This window comes from Hylobates moloch, unplaced genomic scaffold, assembly GCF_009828535.3.
Source record: "Hylobates moloch isolate HMO894 unplaced genomic scaffold, HMol_V3 SCAFFOLD_12, whole genome shotgun sequence".
NCBI lineage: Eukaryota > Metazoa > Chordata > Mammalia > Primates > Hylobatidae > Hylobates > Hylobates moloch.
In genome coordinates this window covers 100,597,853-100,612,548 of record NW_026652287.1, presented here as the reverse complement: position 1 = coordinate 100,612,548, position 14,696 = coordinate 100,597,853, and the positions used below count along the sequence as shown (strand labels likewise).

Genomic DNA, 14,696 nt, shown 5'->3' with positions numbered 1-14,696 from the left:
TCACGCTCCCAGAGCTTCACACTTTCCCTTCATCCAGAGGGCACCTCCAGTGCACTGGACCATCCTTTTTCCGTGGTTAAACTAATTCAGCAAGGGACTAGGCATGTTTTCATGAGGAGTTTGGAAGCCTGACGCTGGTGGCTGTTGATCGTTCTCCAAGCTGTGTCGGATCCCATATCCAAAATATACAGCAAATCCTAGCAGGGAAATGAGACAATGAAAGGAAATGTAGTCAGCCCTTCCCTTATAAATGCCCTATAGTGATTGTATTGTGGTTTGTTTATTTGGAGGTTTTCTTGTTTCTTTTATTTAGAAATAGAGCTTCGCTCTGTTGCCCAGGCTGGAGTGCAGTGGCACAGTCTCGGCTCCTGTCGCCTGGGCTGGAGTGCAATGGCACGATCTCAGCTCACTGCAACCTCCGCCTCCCGGGTTCAAGCAATTCTCACGCCTCAGCCTCCTGAGTAGGTGGGATTACAAGCGCCCGCCACCACGCCCGGCTACTTTTTTGTATTTTTAGTAGAGATGGGGTTTCACCATGTTGGCCAGGCTGTTCTTGAACTCCTGATCTTAGGTGATCCACCTGCCTTGGCCCCCTGAAGTGCTGGGATTATAGGTGCGAGCCACTGTGTGCGGCCAGTTTTTTATTTTGGTAGAGATGGAGTCTCGCCATGTTGCCCAGGCTGGTCTGGAGCTCCTGGTCTCAAGCAATGCTCCTGCCTTCATCTCCTGAGTAGCTGGGACTACAGGCACAGCCCACACTGTCAGCCTGAGACAGTTATAGGGAAAGGTCGCAGGAAGAGTGTTGGGCTCAGACACCCAAGAGGCCTCTTTTTTTCCAGGAAGCCACTCACCAATCAACATCCAGACTCCAAATTGGGCCCAGGTCTCAGTGGTCATCTGCATCATCAGGTAAACATTCACAGAGATGCTGACCAACGGAAGGACAGGCAACAGGGGGACCTGCAGGCAAAGAGTGAACCCTGAGCACACCACGAATGTCTGCAAGGGACCCTTATCCCAAGGGGCGGGAAGGCCACAGCTCTGTTCCAGTTGCATATTCAATGTCTATTCTTTTTTTTTTTTTTTTTGAGACGGAGTCTTGCTCTGTCGCCCAGGCTGGAGTGCAGTGGCACAATCTCGGCTCACTGCAAGCTCCACCTCCCGGGTTCATGCCATTCTCCTGCCTCAGCCTCTCCGAGTAGCTGGGACTACAGGTGCCCGCCACCACACCCAGCTAATTTTTTGTATTTTTAGTAGAGATGGGGTTTCACCATGTTAGCCAGGATGGTCTCGATCTCCTGACCTCGTGATCCGCCCGCGTCGGCCTCCCAGAGTGCTGGGATTACAAGCGTGAGCCACCGCACCCGGCTTTTTTTTTTTTTGAAACAGAGTCTTGCTCTGTCACCCAGGCTGGAGTGCAGTGGCGTGATCTCAGCTGAATGCAACCTCCGCCTCCTGGGTTCAAGTGATTCTCCTGCCTCAGCCTCCTGAGTAGCTGGGATTACAGGCATCTGCCACCATGCCCAGCTAATTTTTGTATTTTTAGTAGAAATGGGGTTTCACCATGTTGGCCAGGCTGGTCTCAACTCCTTACCTCAAGTGATCCACTTGCCTCCGCCTTCCAAAGCAAGCCACCACACGCAGCCTAAACTTTTTATTTTATATATATTTGTGTGTGTATATGTATGTGTGTGTGCATATATATCTATATATATGGCTTTTTGTTTGTTTTTTGAGATGGGATCTGGCCCCATTGCCCAGACTACAGTGCAGTGGTGTGATCTTGACTCACTGAAGCCTCCACTGCCCAGGCTCAAGCAGTCGTCCCGCCTCTGCCTCCCAAAGTGCTGGGATTCCATGTGTAAGCCACTGTGCCCGGCCAAAAGTGCCCCTACTAAGAAGGGCCACCATATCTTCAAGATTCCTCTCAACTACCAAAGCCACACACTCCCTACCCGGCCCCCTGCCGCATGCTATCAGGTTCAAAACACCCCACAGAGAAACGCCACTGCTCACCAAGCAGAAAGGCACATCCATAGACGATGAGGCCCGATCTCGGGGTGGGGATGGTGCTGACAGGGCTCTACAGACTCGCTGGAGTGCTGGACGCTTCGGGAACACATTCTGGGGATTTTGCTTTGGGTACACAATTCATCTCAACTACTTCCTCCTTCGGCTTCTCGTTCTTGCTGAAATTCTGGTCTGGCTGGTACCTGAATTACAGAGAGTAGGACAAGATTAACCCAGGTCCCTGTTCATCCACCATCAGAGAGCCTAATACACCCACGGTAGCTTCCGCGCATCCGAGGTCTCATCTACCCGTGTCCACTACAGTCCAAAAATAGTAAATGGAAAAGTCCAGCAGTAATTCATAAGTTTTCTTTTCCTTTGAGACAGAGTCTCACTCTGTCACCCAGGCTGGATTGCAGTGGCACAATCTCAGCTCACTGCAACCACCTCCGCCTCCCAGGTTCAAGCAATCTCCTGCCTCAGCATCCTGCGTAGCTGGGATTACAGGAGACCACCACCACACCCAGCTAATTTTTATATTTTTAGGAGATACCAGGTTTCACCATGTTGGCCAGGCTAGTCTCAAACTCCTGACCTCAAGTGAGCCACCTGTCTCGGCCTCCCAAAGTTCTGGGATTACAGGCATGAGCCACCACGCCCCACCGTAATTCATAAGTTTTCACTTGTGTGCAGCTTCAAGTAGCGGCATTCTACACTCCCCACGTCCAGGATGTAAATCATCCTTTTGTCCAGTGTGTCCATGCTGTGAACGCTACCGGCCGTGTTAAGTCACTTTAGGCATCTGAGTTATGGATGGGAAAATGATCACGTATAGGGACTGCTACTGTCCGTGGTTTCGGGCATGCGATGGGGGTCTTGGAATGTGTCCCCCGTGGACAAGCAGGGGCTACTGTACTCCTCCCACTCCTGTACGTGTAGCAATGCACCGAGGGGCCAGGAGGCAGGCAGAAGAGGGCTGGGAACCCCATCAATCCTCACGTGTCTAGGACCCCAGTCTCACCTGAGGACAAGAACAGAAAAGGCCACCAAGGAGTAAGCAAGCATGGTTCCGATGGACGAGAGGTTCACGAGGTCACTGAGCTCACACAGGAAAGCCATGATTGCTACAGTCAGGACACAAAACAGGGTAAGTTCGAATGCTCTACAGCACTAGAGGGTGACTGTCGTTAACAACTTATAAGAGCTAGAAAAGCACTTTGGAAGACTGAGGCAGGCAGATCACCTGAGGTCAGGAGTTCAAGACCACCCTGGCCAACATGGTGAAACCTCATCTCTACTAAAAATACAAAAATTAGCCGGGCATGGTAGCACGTGCCTGTAATCCCAACTACTCTAGAGGCTGAGGCAGGAGAATCGTGTGGGCCTGGGAGGCGGAGGTTGCAGTGAGCTGAGATCGTGCCACTGCACTCCAGCCTGGGCTACAGAGCGAAACTCTGTCTCCAAAAAAAAAAAAAAAAAAAAAAAGAGCTGGAAAAATAGGTTTTTGGTGTTCCCAATGCAAGGAAATAATCAATGTTTGAAGTGATGGTTATGGTATTACCTTGATTTGATTATTACATCTTGTATACACGTATGGAAATATCACACTGTGCCCCACAAATATGTACAATTATTGTGTTAATTAACAATAGGAATGTGGCCAGGTGCAGGGGCTCATGCCTGTAATCTCAGCACTTAGGGAGGCCGAGGCGGGCAGACTGCTTGAGCCCAGAGGCTCCACATCAGCCTGGGCAACATAGTGAGGCCCCCGACTCTACAAAATTTGAATATTAGCTGGGTGTGGTGCCACTGTACACTGGCACGGGTGAGAGTGAGATCCCGTCTCAACAACAACAAAAGTCTGATTATGTACATTTTCCTTAAATTTTTTTTTTTTTTAAACAGGAGTCATCATACCTCACTGCAGCCCTAACCTGCTGCACTCAAGCCGTCCTCCCACCTCAGCCTCCCAAGTAGCTGGGACTACAGGTGTACCGCCACACACAGCTAATTTTTTTTTTTTTTTTGAGACGGAGTCTCGCTCTGTTGCCCAGGCTGGAGTGCAGTGGTGCCATCTCAGCTCACAGCAAGCTCCGCCTCCCACAGCCAGCTAATTGTTAAAAATTTGTTTGCAGAGACAAAAAAAAAGATCTCAGGGTCTGGCTATGTTGCCCAGGCTGGTCTCAAACTCCTGGGCTCAACTGATTCTGCCTTGGCCTCCCAAAGTATGGGGGTTACAGGCATCAGCCACTACACCCCGCCCATTTTCTATTTTTCTTTTCTTTTTTTTTTTTTTTTTTTTTGAGACGGGGTCTCGCTCTTTCACCCAGCCCGGAGTGCAGTGGCGCAATCTCAGCTCACTGCAAGCTCCACCTCCCGGGTTCATGCCATTCTCCTGCCTCAGTCCCCCGAGTAGCTGGGACTACAGGCGCCCGCCACTGCGCCCGGCTAATTTTTTGTATTTTTAGTAGAGACGGGGTTTCACCATGTTAACCAGGATGGTCTCGATCTCCTGACCTCGTGATCCGCCCGCCTCGGCCTCCCAAAGTGCTGGGATTACAGGCGTGAGCCACCGCGCTCGACCTCTATTTTTCTTTTTTATTTTATTCTATCTTATCTATCTTATCTTATCTTATGTTATCTTATTTTATTTTATTTTATTTTGAGACAGGGTCTTGCTTTGTCACCCAGGCTGGAGTGCAGTGGCGTGACCTCAGCTCACTGAAGCCTCAACCTCCTGGGCTCAAGCAGTCCTCCCGCCTGAGCCTCCCCAGTAGCTGGGACTACATGCACGTTCCAGCATTCCCGGCTAACTTTTTTTAAAAATTTTGTTGAGATGGAAGTCTCCCTATGTTGCCCAGGCTGGTCTTGAACTCCTGGGATCAAGCGATCCTCCCACCTCAGCCTCCCAAAGTGCTGGGGTTATAAGCATGAGCCACTGAGCCCAGTCCCATTTTCCTGTTAAACTTTTTGTTAAATAAACTTTTGTAATAGCCAACTTTTTTTTAAATTAATGAATAATAATAAAAGCAAAAATGGATGGGCCGTGGGGGAGGATGAGGAACTAAGTCATAGAAAATGGATGAAAGAAAGCCTGGATTCTGGGCCTTTACCTGCAACGGTCCCAGCAACGACAGTGGCCACCACAGGGGTGCTGGTGCGGGCGTGGATCCGGGCGAGTCCGCGGAAAAAGAGCCCGTCCTCAGCCATCGAGTAGAGCACGCGAGGCGTGGGGAACATGGCACCCAGGAGGCTGCATGCAAGAGAAACGGGAACACACATGGGGACTCAGGAAGCAAGAGGGACCAGGGCTTCTGCTCCATCGCCTCCGTGGGTGAAACGTCTCCTCCCTTTACCCAAGGCCCAGGACACCCGAGAACCAGACACCAGACAGGGAGGGCGCGTCCAGCACTGACCTGGAGGACCGGGCACAGAGGGTGCCGACGGCCACAGCATATCTGATGGGGGCCCATCCAATGTGGACAAAAGCCTCCGGCAACGGGTTCTCGGGGCGTATCAGGTAGTAGGGCACCACGAGGGTGAGCGCCGCTGAGACACCAAAATAGGCCAAGAAGCAGATGAAGATTGAGGTCACAATGCCCAAGGGGATGGAGCGGTGAGGGTGGAGGGCTTCTTCGCCTGCAGGACAGGTATATGCACTGGGCCAGGAAAACGCATGGAAGCGAGGGTGCAAAACCCTCTTCCCTCTTCCCCATCCGAGAGCAGGGTAGCCTTTAATGAAACCTGTGCCCAGCGGCAGCCCAAACTGTGCCCAAACCCCTGATGAGACGGAATGACCATGTTACCTGTGGTGGCGATGCCATCAAAACCCACAAATGCAAAGAAACACGTGGCTGCTCCATGGAGAATCCCGCCAAAGCCAAAAGGCACAAACCCTCCAGAGCCCAGGGGGCCCAAGCTACGGGGATAGAAGGAACAACAAACATTGGTAAGGTGTGCAGCTGTCTTTCTGGGATGACTCAGTTAACTCCAACTGCTCAGTTAATTCCACAAGCCCTGGGCCCCCACTGCCATCCCCACTCCCCATCATCTGGCTCCGTCAGCCCAGACTCCCCCTATTCCCACAACAGTCCAGGTTCTGCACCCCAGGCCCCACTCCTGTGTCCAACAGGGCACCTCTGGCCAGTTGCAATGGCTCATGCCTATAATCCCAGCACTTTGGGAGGCTGAGTCAGGTGGATCACTTGAGCCCAGAGGTTGAGACCAGCCTGGGCAACATGGCAAAACCCCATCTCTACAAAAAATTAAAAACTTAGCGAGGTGTGGTGGTGCACACCTGTAGTCCTAGCTACTCTAGATGATTGCTTGAGCCTGGGAGGTGGAGGCTGCAGTGAGCCATGATCGTGCTACTGCACTCCAGCCTGAGGGACAGAGAAAGACCCTGTTTCAAAAAATAAAAATAAGTTTTAGGCTGGGAGCAGTGAGTGGTTCACACCTGTAATCCCAGCACTTTGAGAGGTCAAGGTGGGCAGATCACCTGAGGTCAGGAGTTTGACACCAGCCTGGCCAACATGGTGAAACCCCATCTCTACCCAAAAAAAAAAAAAACCCGAATTGGCCGGGTGTGGTGGCAGGCACCTGTAATCCCAGGTGGCTGAAGCAGGAGAATCGATTGAACCCGGGAGGCAGAGGTTGCAGTGAGCTGAGATTGTGCCACTGAACTTTAGCCTGGGTGACAGAGCAAGACTCCATCTCAAAAAATAAAAATAAATTTTAAAATAAAAAAACAGGCCAGGCACAGTGACTCACATGTGAAATCCTAGCACTTTGGGAGGTAGAGGTGGGCAGATCACTTGAGGTCAGGAGTTCGAGACCAGCCTGGCCAACATGGTAAAACCCCATCTCTATTAAAAATACAAAAATTAGCCAAGCATGGTGGCAGGTGCCTGTAATCCTAGCTACTCGGAGGCTGAGGCAGGAGAATCACTTGAACCCAGCAGGCAGAGGTTGCAGTGAGCCAAGATCACGCCACTGCACTCCAGCCTGGGTGACAAGAGCGAGACTCCATCTTAAAAAAATAAATAAAATAATAAAATTAAATTTTTTTTTTTGAGACGGAGTCTCACTCTGTCGCCCATGCTGGAGTGCAGTGGCGTGATCTCGGCTCACTGTAAGCTCTGCCTCCTGGTTCAAGTAATTCTAGTAGAGACGGGGTTTCACCTTGCTGCCCAGGCTGGTTGCAAACTCCTGAGCTCAGGCAATCTGCCCACCTTGGCATCCCAAAGTGCTGGGATTACAGGTGACAGTGCTGAGTCACCACGCTCAGCCAAAGTTTTTAAACGTTAGAAAAAAAAAAACAAACAAACAGGCTGGGCACAGTGGCTCATGCCTGTAATCCCAGCACTTTGGGAGGCCGAGGCAGGCGGATCACAAGGTCAGGAGATGGAGACCATCCTGGCTAACACAGTGAAACCCTGTCTCTACTAAAAATACAAAAAATTAGCCGGGCGTGGTGGCGGGTGCCTGTAGTCCCAGCTACTCGGGAGGCTGAGGCAGGAGAATGGCCTGAAGCCGGGAGGCAGAGCTTGCAGCGAGCCGAGATGGCGCCACTGCACTCCAGCCTGGGAGACGGAGCCAGACTCCGTCTCAAAAATAAATAAATAAAAATAAATAAATAAATAAAAATTAAAATTAAAAAATAAAATTTTATTATTTAAAATTTTAATAATTTAAAATTATTATTAATTTTAATTTAATAATAATAATTTTAAAAACTGTGCCCTCACCTGTGGGTGTCATTGGACCTCCAGCTCGGCCCGTTTGTAGTCGGCGTCTGTGAGCTGCCAGTTGTGCAGATCTCCCTTGATGAAGCCGGAGACAATGACGCAGCTCAGAACCAAAAGGTTCACACCTGTGAAGACTTTGGAAACCCAGGCTGACTCCCGAGCTCCCAGAGCCAGCAGTCCTGTGGGAAACATGGAATATCCAGAATAAATAAACCCACAGAGACAGAAGGCAGATCTGTGGTTGCCAGGGGCCAAAGGAAATGGGGAACGACTGCCTAAAGGGTGCAGAGTTTCCCGCAGGGGTGATGAAAACGTTTCCCAATTAGATGGAAGTGGCAGCTGCACAATGCTGTGAATGTACTAAATGCCACTGAACTGCATGCCTTAAAATGGTTCATTTCAGGCCGGGCGCGGTGGCTCACGCCTGTAATCCCAGCACTCTGGGAGGCTGAGGCGGGCGGATCACGAGGTCAGGAGATCGCAACCATCCTGGCTAACATGGTGAAACCCTGTATCTACTAAAAATACAAAAAAAAAAATAGCCGGGCGTGGTGGCAGGCGCCTGTAGTCCCAGCTACTCGGGAGGCTGAGGCAGGAGAATGGCGTGAACCTGGGAGGCGGAGGTTGCAGTGAGCCAAGATCGCACCAGTGCACTCCAGCCTGGACGACAGAGCAAGACTCCATCGCAAAAAATAAATAAATAAAATAAAATAAATTAAATTAAAATGGTTCATTTCAGACCAGGCACGGTGCCCCACGCTTGTAACCCTAAGTGCTCTGCAGAGTCACGGTGGGAGGACCACTAGGATCACTAGAAACCAGGAGTTCAGCTGGGTATGGTGGCTCTCGCCTGTAATCCCAACACTTTGGGAGGCTGAGGCAGGTGGATCACTTGATGCCAGGAGTTCAAGACCAGCCTGGCTAACATGGTGAAACCCCGTCTCTACTAAAAATACAAAAATTAGCCGGGGGTAGTGGCTGAGGCAGGAGAATCACTCGAACCCAGGAGGTGAAGGTTGCAGTGAGCCAAGATCGGGCCACTGCACTCCGGCCTGGGTAACAGAGCAAGACTCCATCCCCCCTCAAAAACAAGAAAGAAAGAAAAAAGAAAGCAGGAATTCAAGACCAGCCTGGGCAACATAGTGAGACACCATCTCTACAAAAATGTTAAAAATTAGCCAGGTGTCAGCTGGGCACGGTGGCTCACGCCTGTAATCCCAACACTTTGGGAGGCCGAGCCAGGCAGATCACTTGAGGTCAAGAGTTACAGACCAGCTTGGCCATCATGGTGAAACCCCATCTCTACTAAAAATACAAAAATTAGTCGGGTGTGGTGGTGGGCACCTGTAATCCCAGCTACTCGGAGGCTGAGGCGGGAGAATCATTTGAACTCGGGAGGTGGAAGTTGCAGTGGGCTGAGATCGCACCACTGCACTCCAGCCTGGGCGACAGAGGTCTCCTCTGTCTCCAAAAAAAAAAAAAAAAAAAAAAGTAGACAGGTGTGGTGGCACACACCTGTAATTCCAGCTACTCAGGAGGCTGAGGCAGGAGGACCACTTCAGCCCAGGAGGTCAGGGCTGCAGTGAGGTGTGATCGTGCCACTTCTCCAGTCTAGGTGACACAGCAAGACCCTGTCTCAAAATAACTAAAAATAGGCCAGGTGTGGTGGCTCACACCTGTAATCCCAGCACTTTGGGAGGCCAAGGCAGGCAGATCACAAGGTCAGGAGATCGAGACCATCCTAGCTAACACGGTGAAACCCCTTCTTTACTAAAAATACAAAAAATTAGCTGGGCTTGGTGGCACACGCCTGTAGTCCCAGCTACTCGGGAGGCTGAGGCACGAAAATCACTTGAACCCAGGAGGCGGGGGGTGCAGCTGAGACTGCACCACTGCACTCCAGCCTGGGCAACAGAGCAAGACTGTGTCTCAAAAAAAAAAAAAAACTAAACTAAAAATAAAAGATGAAATAAAATGATTGATTTTAGTGTGGAGTCCCAGCTACCTGGGAGACTGAGATGGGAGGATCACTTGAGCTCACTTGAGCCCAGGAGTCTGAGGCTGCAGTGAGCCATGACTGTGTCACTGCATTCCAGCCTGGGAAAGAGAGAGACCCTGCCTTAAAAAAAAAAAAAAAAAAAAAACCACACAAAAACAAAACTGTTCTAAGAAGAGAGGAAGAAACTTGTCTAAGTCAGTGGTTCTCAGCTTCCGATTGTCCTAATTTGGGGGTGGGTACCCCTGGCATCCCATGGGTAGAGGCCAGGGATACTGCTCAATGCCCTATAATGCACAGGGCAGCCCCCATGACAAAGAATCACCTGCCCCAGGATGTTAACAATGCCACTGTGTGGAACCAGTGGTTCCAGTCTTACCCGCCTGTGATTCCCATCATAGGTCCTTCCTTCTGGTTTTCTTTTTTTTTTAATTTTTTTTTTAAAGACAGAGTCTCGCTCTGTCTCCCAGGCTGGAGTGCAGTGGTGCGATCTTAGCTCACTGCAAGCTCTGCCTCCTGGGTTCACGCCATTCTTCTGCCTCAGCCTCCCGAGTAGCTGGGAATACAGGCGTCCACCACCACACCCGGCTGATTTTTGTATTTTTAGTAGAGATGGGGTTTCACCGTGTTAGCCAGGATGGTCTCAATCTCCTGACCTCGTGATCCGCCTGCCTCGGCCTCCCAAAGTGCTGGGATTACAGGCGTGAGCCACTGCGCCCGGCCCCTTCCTTCTGGTTTTCTAATACCCCCACCATTGTCTCCTTCTCCAAGCCTTTCCCATCCCCCTTCCTCTACCATGCTCCACTCACCCCATCTTATCTCTGACCCCCGCCTCACCAGTGAGGACCAACACCAGGCCCAGGGCAAAAAAGTCTGGATACCTGGCCAGGACTTGAGGCACGTGCAGAGAACTGCCCTGCAGGGCATGGGAGATGTGGTTCCCGATCAGGCTGTCAAATACAAAGCTCCAGGCCTTGGCCACGCTGGCGGCACCTGCAGCGGCAGAAGGAGGAACGTGCATTTATGAATGTACGCTGAACCCTGACCACATGCCATGCGCGATCTCGGCTCACTGCAACCTCCACCTCCCGGGTTCAAGTGATTCTCCTGCCTCAGCCTCCCACGTAGCTGGGATTACAGGCGCTTGCCATCATGCCTGACTAATTTTTGTATTTTTAGTAGACATGGGTTTCATCGTGTTGGCCAGTCTGGTTTCGAACTCCTGGCCTCAAGTAATCCACCCACCTCGGCCTCCCAAAGTGTTGGGATTACAGACGTGAGCCACCGCGCCCGGCCGGGGATAAATCATTTTTAAAAGAAAAAGGGAAAAGAAAAATACCTAATCTCAAAAAATGTCTTTTGATGGGATGGGGAGGAGAAGTAGAAAAGAAAAAGAAGAATAAAATAGGCCAGGCTTGGTGGCTCTTCTTCTTGTTATTCAATCACGGAAGGGAAGCAGCATGAGGCTGCGTAAAGGGCATCTGGGCCTTTTCCTGCCACCATTACCCACCCTCCCTCCCACAAGGTGGATAACAAAGTGAGTCTGAAGGCCACCGTGGCTCCCCCAGCTCCCCGCTCCCTATGTGGATCCTAATTCCTTTGTTTTTCCCACACCTCCCCGCCGTGCCCCATCATCTCACCAATGAGGTAGGAGAGTAAGAGGTTCCAGCCGGTGATGAAAGCCACCAGTTCACCCACTGTGACGTAAGTGTAGAGAGAGGCGGAACCGGAGCACAACACCCGGGCCCCAAACTCTGCATAGCAGAGTCCAGACAACATAGAAGTCAGGGCCGCCACCAAGAAGCAGATGACGATGGCCGGTCCCGCTTTCTCTTTGGCCACTTCTCCAGCCAAGACATACACTCCCGCTCCCAGGGTGCTGCCCACACCCAAGGCCACCAGATCCAGGGTCTTCAGACAACAAGACAAGCGATGCTCAGAGCCCCCCTGGCCCAGCTGCAGGGGCCGCCTGCGCATCAGCTTCCGACCAAACTGGCGAATATTCTGCGAGACCATCTTAGGTGGAGCTGAGGAGGGTGCTAAGATCTGCAGAGAACACAAGACAGAAGGCCACTAAGACAGAAAGCCACGAAGAGTCTCTGTACCGCCTTGGCCCTGGGAGTCAGGTTAGGACCAGCTCCTCTGAACAGGGCAGTTCTGGGAAAAGCAGGTAGTGAAAGAACATTCCGGGCAACCTTCCATCTCTGAGCCTTGGAGCCTTCAAATGTAAACGGGAACTTTAATACTTTTCAAAGTTACATGGCCGGGCGGGGTGGCTCACGCCTGTAAATCCCAGCACTTTGGGAGCCCGAGGTGGGAGGATTGCTTGAGCCAAGAAGTTCGACACCAGCCTGGGCAACATAGCGAGACCCCCATCTCAAGGAAAAAAAATAATAAGTTACTGGAAGGGTTTCTTATTTAAAGAGATGAAAGCAAAAGCTTCTAGTTTGGTGCCAGCACATAGGACACAGAAGCTGTGTAATTGATATAATTGGAGTTAATTGGCCGGGCACGGTGGCTCACGCCTGTAATCCCAGCACTTTGGGAGGCCAAGGCGGGTGGATCACTTGAGGTCAGGAGTTTGAGACCAGCCTGGCCAACATGGTGAAACCCCACCTCTACTAAACATACAAAAATTAGCCGGGCGTGGTGGTGGGTGCCTGTAATCTCAGCTACTTGGGATGCTGAGGCAGGAGAATCGCTTGAACCCGGGAGACAAAGGTTGCAGTGAGCTGAGATCATGCCATTGTACTCCATCCTGGGCAATAAGAGTAAAACTCTGTCTCGAATAATAATAATACTAATAATTTGAGTTAATAATGTAATTTGAGTAGTTAGACTATTTTTTTTTTTTGAGACAAGATCTTGCTCTGTTGCCCAAGCTGGAGAGCAGTGGCTTGATCACAGCTCACTGCAGCCTCAACCTCCCAGGCGCAAGCGATATCCCTGCTTTAGCCTCCCGAGCAAGTGGGACTACAGGTGTGTGTCACCATGCTCGGCTCATTTTTTATAATTTTTGGTAGAGACGGGGTCTCACTATGTTAACCAGGCTGGTCTCTAACTTGTGGCCTCAATCGAGGCTCCCGCCCCAGCCTCCCAAATTGCTGGGATTGCAGGCGGGAGCCACCGCACCCAGCCAAAAAAAATTTTTTTAATTAGCTGAGGGTTGTAGTGCATGCCTGTAGTCCTAACTACTGAGGAGGCTGAGGTGGTAGGATCGCTTAAGCCCTAGAGTTGGAGGCTGCAGTGAACTCTGATCACACCAGTATACTCCAGCCTGGGCAACAGAGCTAGTCTCTGTCTCAATAAGAAAAGAGAAAAAAGGGGCTGGGCGCAGTGGCTCATGCTTGTAATCCCAGAACTTTGGGAGGTGGAGGTGGGCCGATCATGAGGTCACGAAATGGAAACCAGTCTGACCAACATGATAAAACCCCGTCTCTACTAAAAATGCAAAAATTAGCTGGGCGTGGTGGTGCACGGCTGTAATTCCAGCTACTCAGGAGGCTGAGACAGGAGAATTGCTTGAACCCAAGAGGCGAAGGTTGTGGTGAGCTGAGACCATGCCACTGCACTACAGCCTGGGCGACAGAGTGAGATTCTGTCTCAAAAAAGAAGACAAAAGAAAAAAAGAAAGAAAGAAAAGAAAACAGAGAAGAGAGGAGAGGAGGCGAGGGAAGGGGAGGGGAGAGGAGAGAGAGAGAAGAAAGAAAGAAAGAAAGAAAGAAAGAAAGAAAGAAAGAAAGAAAGAAGAAAGAAAGAAAGAAAGAAAGAAAGAAAGAAAGAAAGAAAGAAAGAAAGAAAGAGAAAGAGAGAGAGAAAGGAAGAAAGGGGAGAAAGAAAAAGAAAGGAAGGAAGGAGAGAAAGAAAAGAGAAAGAAAGGAAGAAAGAGAAAGAAAAAGGAAGAAAAAAAGGAAGGGAGGAAGGAAGGAAGAGAAAGGAAGGAAGGAGTGAAAGGAAGAAAGGAGAGAAAGAAAGGCCGGGCGCGGTGGCTCACGCCTGTAATCCCAACACTTTGGGAGGCCGAGGCGGGCGGATCACGAGGTCAGGAGATCAAGACCATGGTGAAACCCCGTCTCTAGTAAAAATACAAAAAAAAATTAGCCAGGCGTGGTGGCGGGCGCCTGTAGTCCCAGCTACTCGGAGAGGCTGAGGCAGGAGAATGGCGTGAAAAAAAAAAAAAAAAAAAAAAAAAAGGCCAGGTCATGGCTCACCTGTAACCACACTTGGGAGGCCGGGGTGGTGGATTCCTGACCACCATCATGGTGAAACTCCATCTCTACTAAAAATACAAAAATGAGCCGAGCGTGGTGGTGGGCGCCTGCAATCCCAGGTACTTGGGAGGCTGAGACAGGAGAAGCTTGAACCTGGGAGGCGGAGGTTGCACTGAGCCGAGAGATCGTGCTACTACACTCCAGCCTGGGCGACAGAGCGAGACCCATCTCAAAAAAAAAAAACTAAAGAAAAGAAAGAAGAGAAAAAAAAAAAAAAAAAAAGGAAAAAAGAAAGGAAAAAAAAAAAAAAAGAAAAAAAGAAAAAAAAAAAAAAAAAAAAGGAAGGAAGTGAAGGAAGGAAAAGAAAAAAGAAAGAAAGAGGGAAAGGAAGAAAAGCAAGTCACAAAAAGACACATCCTGTATGATTCTACTTGCATGAGGACTCTGGAGTAGTGGAACTCATAGAGACACAAAGCTGGCTACCGAGGGCTGGCAGAGAGGGATGGAACAGAGAGTTGTTTAATGGACATAGTTTCCAGTTTTGCAACATGAAAAAGTTCTGGATTTTGCTGCAAACTTAAAACTGCTATGAAAACAACAGTCACAGACTGGGTGCAGTGACTCATGCCAGTAATCCCAGCACTGTGGGAGGCTGAGGTGGGTGGATCGCTTGAGATCAGGAGTTTGATACCAGCCTGAGCAACATGGTGAGACCCTGTCTCTACAAAAAAA

The 14,696-nt window shown here is 50.2% G+C and overlaps 1 protein-coding gene across 1 annotated transcript; it reads right to left on the bottom strand.

Annotated features, from left to right (window-relative positions):
• Positions 1–81: 81 nt before the first annotated feature.
• Positions 82–11,769, bottom strand: LOC116479590 (cationic amino acid transporter 3-like). Its single transcript, XM_032762179.1, is given in 11 exon segments — positions 82–197; positions 852–980; positions 2,017–2,213; positions 3,032–3,134; positions 5,124–5,263; positions 5,427–5,649; positions 5,817–5,929; positions 7,758–7,771; positions 7,773–7,936; positions 10,591–10,746; positions 11,394–11,769. Coding segments are annotated over 11 exon segments (1,731 nt in total).
• Between the last annotated feature and the right edge of the window lie 2,927 nt (positions 11,770–14,696).